The following is a 10,122-nucleotide window of genomic DNA, read 5'->3' on the forward strand; positions in this document are numbered from 1 at the left end:
GTCCGCATCCGAACCGCCAAAACGGCGGCTCGCATGCGGACCCAAAGAATGGTCGTGTGCAAGAGGCCTTATGCAGACTCCTGCTAATTAAAAGCACCTGGGCCAAATGGGGAGAAGTGCTGATACCAGAGGGGGAAAAAGCATATATTCTACAAAACTTGTAAAATATAAGAGTGAAACTGGATCGCACATCCTCAATACTATGCTTCTATCTAGGTTCCGATTCAAAGAGGCAACCTTGTCGGGGTGAGTGGGCCTATGCTTTTTGATCAAACTGTATACTAATGCCTCATGTACAGCATGCAACATAGGGGTAGGTATACGATAAATTGTGCTGAGAAGCAATGTTAATTATGCTGAGAAGCAGTTATTAGATAACAGCATAGTATTGAGGATGTGCGATCCAGTTTCACTCTTATATTTTACACATTTATAATGTTTTTCTTCATTCATTTACAGTATTTCTATAGTGCATTGCTTTCAAAACTATTTTTTACTTTTGCAGTTCTACGAGCGCAGCTCTTGTCCATGGAAAAATCTGGAGAATGGTGGCAGTTTACAGCCTCAGTTATTACAGTATACAGGCAGAGAAGGGTGCCAATTCGCCGCGGTGATCAACCTCTTTGGGTTCCAGATCAAGATTTAGCATGTGACTGCCTCCGTGTGCAAGTGGGCAAGTCTTACTTGATTATTGGAAATGATGAGGAGTCTCCGGATCCAGCAAGATTAATCTTAGATAAAAATAGCCTTGCACTTCCATGGCGTGATGTTTGGGCACATAAACTGAGGAGATTTCAGCAGCAAGATCGTCGTGGAAAATGCCGAGTAGGATAATTAGTTTTTTTTATTTTTATCAAATGAAGATTAGTATAAATTGTCTCAGAACAACATCTCATTTAGTTTGAAACAATAATGAGGGTCTGCTAACTGCAATTATTGCTACCTCTATATTATAATACTTGTCTACTGGTAAATTCAGCAACAGCCTAATGCATATAGTCTTAAGGTGAAAATTATTTTACATTATATTATGTTTGCAGAAAAAAAATGCTGTTTGAAATACAGATTATACTTTGTGTGATGATATGAAAACCTTTCTGTCTCTGTTTTGGAATCTTGGAAGCTAAAATATTGCTGTTTTCCAAAAACAGTTACCCATGACCATGACCCATAATTCTTCTAATAAATTAGCAAGTGCTATAAAATTAATAGTACACATTATACCTAGCAATCAGTGGGTTATATATTCCTTGGACTACAGTACTCTTCCTCCATCAACTTCATGTATTGTAGGTAAGTCCTTTATTCAGAATCTGTCAGTAGCTTAGGCACCTTGTAATTATATATTACAAATACGGTATCTCAAGAAATGAAGCAAACATATCTGGTATCCTTGTAATGATAATCTAGGTGACATGTAGGCACAGTAGGCTGTGGCAGGAAGTACATTAGTTCCCAGAGACTTACAAGAGCAGAGTTGAATGGGCAAAAAGCCAGAAGTCACTTTGAGTGTGAACCTACTGTGGTACAACTGTTGCAATATCTCATGGACTACTCAGAAAATTGTGTTACCACTGTTGAGGAAAATAAAAGTCACTTGTTATAAAGAAAAAGATCTGTAAGATCAACAATGAAACTCCCTTACATTTGGTGTAGTTGGCAGGATCTCTGACCCACAATGGCAAAATCACCAGTGGTTAAACATGAAGGCAATGGTGCGGAAACCACATCAATCGTTGCCTGTGCTCTGGAAATGGTATGGAACTCTCTGCGATTTTGAGAAGAAAAGGCTCATAATTGATTATTGATATATAAGATTCCCAGAGAAAGGGGAGACTCATACCAGATGATGCCTGGTGGAAGTCATGCAGGGAACACTGTTTGCTAGAATGAAAGGCCTTGTGAAGAAGTTTACGGAGAGTATGTCAAAGGTTGTTACTCGAAAAAATTGTTCACAGCCAGGGCAATGGAAAGCTGACTAAAGTAGGAAATTAGGAAAGTATCCAGTGAGTGTTAAGAGAGATAGACTATTACAGCTTGGGAGCCTTTGCTGGATCATTATGGGTAAGCCCAGAGTTAGAGAGAGACCAGCAGTTAATGATAGACGGGTCATCCTGAAACCAAATTCAAGAAAGTGCTCAAAAGGGACAGCAACAAGTCCAACTGGTTCTTGAGAGATAAGCTAAGTGTTAAAGAGTAATCCCTTCTTTTGAATGATGATCCAAGTGTTGTGCTGTATCATGTAAATTAGAGTTGACCTGTGTGATATTACTACTGATATTACTGTTTTTATTTCTGCTATTACAATTAAGCTGAGCAGTCCTTAAAAAAGTTGTGAATTTTATCGATCATGGGTTTGTGTTGGCCACTTTCATGATGTTCAGTTGGATAATTGGCCAATTCCATCAAATTAATTATGAGGATCTATGGGGGTGCAGGACATCATCTATACTAAGTGACTGGTGAAACACTTTAAATGGCATTTAGGCAGGATAGGCTATGGCATTTAGTAGCGTCCTAAAGACCCACAACTATATAATTAAAAAGGGGGAAAACTTTGGATATAACCTGACTGGTGAACTTTATGGTGCCTGGTCCCAGTCAAGAAGAACTCAAAGAGTTATTGTGACACTGTTGAAAGAAGTTATAAATGATTTGTTTAACCAGAAAGGCCTGCATCATCCCATAAATAAACCACCCTTACCAGATATGGTACCTCTTGAGTATATTAACCAAAAAGCACAATGTGAATATAACCTGAACCTCTTTGGAGTCTGTCCTAGCAACAGATTTCCCTAATTTTTAATTAAGTACTACACTTGAAAGCTGACTAAATACAAAAAGAGTTCAATAAATTAGAGAATTTAGTTAAACGTGGTTAAACACTGGACAACACTTTTATAAACCATGTAGTACTATATACAATTCCATAAATGGTCACGCTAGAATGGTAGAGATAAATATACATATGATGTGCAGTGGTATTTTTCTGTTAGGAAGTATTTTGGATTAGAACTACTGTATATATTTTAGCGATTGCTGATTATTACAGAATTTGTTCTATGGGTAAAATTGCAAACTCTCATTCTTGGTAAAATTAAACCTATGGAGACCTATGTATTACACCTACAGGAACTTTTATGATATCTTATTCTAAATCCAAAGCCATTAATATAAAGTTGGTCCCCACTTTATAGCTAAAACAGCTTCCACTCTTCTGGGAAGGCTACAAGATTTTGGACTGTGCCTGGGGGAATGTTTGCCCATATATCTAAGGCTGGGTTCACACCTGAGCGTATTCGATAAGCGCTTTTTACAGGCGTTTTTATCGGGCGTTTTTGAGGCGTATTTTGGGGCATTTTTGTATTTTGGAAACGCGCGTAGTACACGCGTTTGTGTGATTAATCCAATGAAAAACTGCCACAATACGCACGACAATACGCCCCAAAGAAGCTCCTGTACTTCTTGGGGCATAGCGCGTTTTACAGCGCGTTCGTACGTGCTGTAAAACGCTCAGATGAGAACCATGTCCATAGGGAAACATTGTTTTTTGCCTGTTGAGCGTTTTACAGCGCTGTAAAACGCTCAGGTGTGAACCCAGCCTAAAGGAGTACTTGTGAGGTCAGACACTAATGTCAGATGAGATGGTCTGGCTCGCAATCTCTACTCTAATGCAACCCAACGTTGTTTAATGAGTTTGAAGTCAGGGCTCTGTGTGGGCCAGTCAAGTTCTTCCATACCAAACTCAACTAACCATGCCTTTATGGACCTTGCTTTGCTCACTAACACACAGTCATGCTGGAACAGGAAAGAGCCTTCCCCAAATTGATTCCACAAAGTTGGATGCATACAATTTGGTTTGGTTAACTGAAGCATTAAGATTTCCTTTTCTGGAACTATGAGACTTAGGCCAACCACTGACAAACAACCCTCCACCTAACTGTATATTTGAATTGAGAATGCACTCAGGCAATTAGCTATCTGTAAAAATTCTGTGAGATCTTCACAAATTATTTCACAAGTGTTTGTAAAGGCAGACTGCAAGGCTAGGGGCTGGATTTTATACACATGTGGCAATGAGACTAACTGCAACAATATAATTAAGTGATTAAGAGGTATGTCCCTATACTTTTGTCCATATGGGGGAGAATTATCAAAACTGATGCTAAGGAAAACCAACGTATCTTTATTTGTCTGGCCAAATCCCAGCATATTTGTCAGGTAGTGGCCAGATCTCTGCCAGACCCCAATTTAGTATAACTACATACCTGCCAGAAATAATGTCAGCTCATAGAAACCAATCAATTCTACCTTTCACTTTTCAGAGCACCCTTGGAAAATCTGATTGGTTGTTATGGGCAACTAAGCCAGTTTAACTTTTTACCAGTTTTGATAATCTTATAGCATTTTATTAAAAATCAGGAGATAGAAGATATCACAGAAATTGTAATCAAGAATTTTAAGCAAAATACCAACTTTCATTTGCAGGAAATGTTTCTTTTGTTTAATTCTTACTTTTTCAATATGATCGTGAGGTTGATGTTGATAAACTTTGCTATAATAGGCTTCTTTGGGTGAGTATTACTGTTGACTTTGTATTACCAAGAACCTGTACACAATTTTACGTCTTCATAGACTATTATACATATGACAGGAGTTTGACATCCAAATTTACAGTAAGTACAGTAATAAGAAAAAATTGATATTTCAGAGATTGCCACATGTCTATGGATATTTCATATACCATATTTTACATATATAAGTATAAGGTATTGTTACAAAAAATGCCAACACTGATATGTCTGGATTTCATTTAAAGTGGTTGTCTCTGGGAAGACAAAATAATAATAAAAAATATGTTATAGTTCTAGTGATGACTTCTGGCACTGGAATTACCCCAAAACAGCTGATCACAGGGGTGTCAGGTGTTGGAATACCTCCGATCTCATATTGGTGGTCTATGCTGAGGATAGGCAGATCAATATAAAAAACCTGGAATACTTTTTTTGTTAGTAGAACAGGCTCATTTTATTTAGGAGTAATTAGTGTAGTAAATTTAAATGGCTTCCATCCTGTTAAACAGTAAGATATTGTACCTGTCCTAGAATGTAACTAGGATGGGACTGTGGGAGACTGTGTGTGAGGGAAGGGGGTCTGTTATAGTATAACCTGTGGAGATGGGGGCTGTAATACATTGTTCCTGGTCAGACTGACTGGACTGGAACTATTGGGGTCATTTATCAAATTGGTGTAAAGTATAACTGGCTTATTTGCCCATAACAATCAGATTCCCCCTTTCATTTTTGACAGCTCCTTTAGAAAATGAAAGGTGAAATCTGATTGTTTGATCTGGGTAACTAAGCCAGTTCTACTTTACACCATTTTGATATCAATCCTGACAGGATTGTGGATGCACAGATCTGCTGCTCCTGCTAAGGCTACTTTCACACCACCGTTCAGGTATCCGCTTGTGAGCTCCGTTTGAAGGGGCTCACGAGCGGCCCCGAACGCAGCCGTCTGGCCCTAATGCATTCTCAGTGGAGGCGGATCCACTGAGAATGCATCCGCCTGCCAGCGTTCAGCCTCCGCTCCGCTCAGTGAGCGGACACCTGAACGCTGCTTGCAGCGTTCGGGTGTCCGCCTGGCCGTGCGGAGGCGAGCGGATCCGTCCAGACTTATAATGGAAGTCAATGGGGACGGATCCGCTTGAAGATGACACTATATGGCTCAATCTTCAAGCGGATCCGTCCCCCATTGACTTTCAATGTAAAGTCTGAACGGATCCGCTCAGGCTACTTTCAGACTTAGAAGATTTTCTAAGTTATAATGCAGACTGATCCGTTCTGAACGGATGCAAACGTCTGCATTATAGGAGCGTATCCGTCTGATGAAACATCAGACGGACCCGCTCCGAACGCTAGTGTGAAAGTAGCCTAATCCTGTCAGGCTTCCTGAGCACATAGTTCACATGCAGTAAGCCTAACCAGGAACCATAAATGATAGAATAGGCCTCCCCTTTCCACATGCACAGGTTTCTAGCCCTGTCCTAGTTACATTTTAGGGCAGTCATTTTAAATTACTAAACTAACTACCCCTAGATAAAAAGAGCATGTTCTGCTAAATAAAGTTTTTTGCAACTTTAATTATAATGACATGGTTTTTTTTTTCCCAGAGAACTACTTTAAAGGGGTTCTCCAGAAATGAAAATACTTAAATATTATTTTATAATAAATATATTCACAAATACCTTTTATTACTTAGAATGGCTTGTTTTGTCTAGGGAGCAATCATTAGGAGAAATAAAATGGCCACCGTCCTATCAGTACACACAAAACCTGCCCCGGAAGGACAGGTTACTTCACCACAATGAGTCATAGAGCTGCCTCATCCTCCTCTCTTTTTTGCTTGTCAGGAATCATGATCCTTAATACAGGTGGGAATGGAGATGATGAGGAAACATGAAAGGAGCGTGAGGTGTGGATAATGAGCAGCAACACTTTTATGCAGTCTCCATTACTACAGTCTGTCCTGTCCGTCCTCTCTGTACTTCATGTCTCCTCATGAACTAAATTCCCCAGAGATTCAGATGAAGATCTGATCATCTGTATTCATCATCATAATCTCTGACAAGTAGAGAGGAGGAGGATGAGGCAGCTCTTTACCTCAGTGTTGTAAAGTAACTTGTCCTCATGTGTGATCAGGACAGGTTTTGTATGAACTAATGGGACAGCGGCCATTTCATTTCCCCTGATGATTGCTCCCCAGACAAAATGAGCTATTATAAATAATGAAAGGTATTTCAGAATATATTTATAAGGGTACTTTCACACTTGCGGCAGAGTGATCCGGCAAGCAGTTCCGTCGCCGGCAATCTGCATGCAAACGGAAAGCATTTGTAGACGGATCCGGATGCGGATCCGTCTTACAAATGCATTGCAAGAACGGATCAGTCTCTCCATTTGTCATCCAGAGAAACGGATCCGTTATATATTTTTTACAAATTTTTACTGATCTGCGCATGCGCAGACCGGAAGGATGGATCCGGCTTTACGGTATTTTGAATTCCGGATCCGGCACTAATACATTCCCATGGAAAAAAATGCCGTCATTCAGGCAAGTGTTCAGTTTTTTTGGCCGAAGATAAAACCGCAGCATGCTGTGGTATTATCTCCGTCCTGAACAGTCAAAATGACTGAACTGAAGACATCCTGAACGGAACTCTATGCCGGAAAAGAAAAACACTAGTGTGAAAGTACCCTTATGAAGTAATATTTAAGTATTTTCATTTTCTTAATTCCCGGAGAACCCCGTTATGGTTCAGGTTTATATCAAATCTGTGGGCCCGAACCCTGTATGGTGGTGCATGAAGTCTGTGCGGATTCCATTTAAACAAATATTGCCTGTCGGTGTGACTAATTTTGCAAAATAAAACATGAATTGATTTTTATACATACATGAATAAAATCGGAAAGGAAACAGATAGAGGTGCCGTATAGGCCCATAACAGTCTATTTAAAAAAAATAAAAAAAACATGAATCTGTAATACCTCTGCGAACATATGGCCTATTTTAGGAAACACCTCGTTTCTTGGCTTAAATGATGTGATTCCATGGAACTATGACCGTAAAATGAAGCTAATTCTTTAAAGGGTCTTTAAATGGAATCTGTCACCAGGATCTTGGACTATTACATGCAGTAATAGATGAAATGTATTACAGAAAAGGAGTCCAGATTGCTACTTTTTATTTTCCTACCTGTTACTCTGCTGTCAACATTTAAAGAGGCTATCCAAAGTGTAAAACATGCTCCCCCAATGCCCGGGCCCCTCATATAGATTATACATACCTGGCTCCCCGACACCTGTGTCGCTCCTGATCCCTGCACGACCGCTGCTGCATCTTCCCGTCGCGTGGATCAAAATAACTCTGCATAGGTGACGCTAGGGAGGCTCGTCCCCATCGGGGCCTGCTATTGGCTGCCCCCCCCCTTCCCTTTTCTGGATGTTTTGATCCGTGCGACAGGGAGATGAAGCAGTGGTCATGCAGGGATCAGGAGAAACGCAGGTGCTGGGGAGTGGGGTAAGTATGATCTATATGAGGGGTCCGGGCATTGGGGGGCATGTTCTACACTTTGGATAACCCCTTTAAAGCTGCGCTGAGAAATGTACATTGTCAGAACTGCTGTGTATGTGCACACAAGTCCTCTCCATTATGTTGGCAAAGGACTAAATTCCAGAGTCTGTATTTTAGTGCTGACAAGGGGAAACAGAAGGCAGTAGTAAAATTAAAAATGGTGATCTGGGCTCCTTATGTGCAATACTACTCCTTATATAAATACTATTACTGCAGATAATAGTCCGAAATCATACTGACAGATTCCCTTTAAAGGCCTTTCCCACGAAAAGTATTACTAAGCAATGAATGGGGCATTTCAAATGAAGCATTATTGTAATATGTAGAGTTGAGCGAACCCGAACTGTAAAGTTCGGGTTCGTACCGAACTTTAGGTTTTTCGGCACCCGGACCCGAACATTTACGTAAAAGTTCGGGTTCGGTGTTTGGCGATTTTTATGGTGCTTTTTGAAAGGCTGCAAAGCAGCCAATCAACAAGCGTCATACTACTTGCCCCAAAAGGCCATCACAGCCATGCCTACTATTGGCATGGCTGTGATTGGCCAACTGCAGCATGTGACCCAGCCTCTATTTAAGCTGACTAATTTAAGCTGACTAATTTTGCAAAATAAAACATGAATTGATTTTTATACATACATGAATAAAATCGGAAAGGAAACAGATAGAGGTGCCGTATAGGCCCATAACAGTCTATTTAAAAAAAATAAAAAAATGCCCAGGAGCCCAGATCACCATTTAGAGCCCAGATCATTCTATTTTAGCGCCACCCGTCACTCTGCTCAGATTAGTGTAGGGAGAGGCTGCAGCTGCTGTGAGGGAGAGATCAGGGAGCGATCTTATCAAGAACTGGTTTATGTACTCAGCGATCTACAGAAAAAGTGTTTTCTGGGTGCAGTGCACAATTCTTTTAAGCCTGCCCTGAGCCAAATACTGCTGAAAACAAACTTTTTTTTCTTCATTTCATCAATATCAATACCTGATCGGCAGGCATTTTATGCAACGATAGTGCACCAGCATAGGCTATCTGCAAGTCTAGAAAGACAGCTTTGGCATACTGGGGTGAAAAAACCCTCTAATATACTGCACATCTGGGATTACACGTGCATAAGTCACTGTCACATTTAGGACAGAAATACAGCTTTGTCATACAGGGGTGAAAAAACCCTCTGATATACTGCACATCTCTGATTACACGTGCATAAGTGATTGTCACATTTAGGCCAGAAATACGCCTTTTTGGTTACTGGGGTGAAAAAAGCCTCTGATATACTGCACATCTGGGATAAGACGTGCATAAGTGAGTGTCACATTTAGGCCACAAATACCGCTGTCATATAGAGTTTAAAAAAAAAAATCTGTGCAATACCCTACATCAGGGTTTTTATTGGCGGTTAATTTTTTTTAACAGACTTAACTACTTTTTACTTTGCTTTGTAAACGCTAACTATGAGGCAAACATCTAATAAGGGACGCGGTCATGGTCGTGGTGATGGTGTTGGTGGAGCCTCTGGTGCAGGGAGAGGACGTGGCCGTTCTGCCACAGCTACACGTCTTACTGAACCTACTACCTCAGGTCCCAGTAGCTGCCAGAATCTACAGCGATATTTGGTCGGGCCTAATGCCGTTCTAAGGATGGTAAGGCCTGAGAAAGTACAGGCGCTAGGCAGTTGGGTGTCCGACATTGGATCCAGCACGTTCACATTATCTCCCACCCAGTCTTCTGCAGAAAGCGCACAGGTGGCGACAGAAACCCATGCCCATCAGTCTGTCACATCACCCCCGTGCATATCGGGGAACCTGTCTGAGCCTCAAGTCATGCAGCAGTCTCTTATGCTGTTTGAAGACTCTGCTGGCAGGGTTTCCCAAGGGCATCCACCTAGCCCTTCCAGGGGTGGAAGACATAGAATGCACTGACGCACAACCACTTATGTTTCCTGATGAGGACATGGGAATACCACCTCAGCATGTCTCTGATGACGAAGAAACACA

At 40.9% G+C, this 10,122-nt stretch overlaps 1 protein-coding gene across 1 annotated transcript in view; it reads left to right on the forward strand.

The window, feature by feature from the left end:
* Positions 1-1,200, forward strand: part of LOC120986918 (netrin-1-like) — a 147,593-nt gene extending 146,393 nt beyond the window's left edge. The window contains exon 8 of the mRNA XM_040415598.1: positions 506-1,200. Within this exon, the coding sequence (XP_040271532.1) occupies positions 506-834 (329 nt within the window). The 3' untranslated portion in view covers positions 835-1,200. The remainder of the gene's footprint in view (positions 1-505) is intronic.
* The last annotated feature ends 8,922 nt before the right edge of the window (positions 1,201-10,122 follow it).

This window comes from Bufo bufo, chromosome 1 (genome assembly GCF_905171765.1).
Source record: "Bufo bufo chromosome 1, aBufBuf1.1, whole genome shotgun sequence".
Classification (NCBI taxonomy): Eukaryota; Metazoa; Chordata; class Amphibia; order Anura; family Bufonidae; genus Bufo; species Bufo bufo.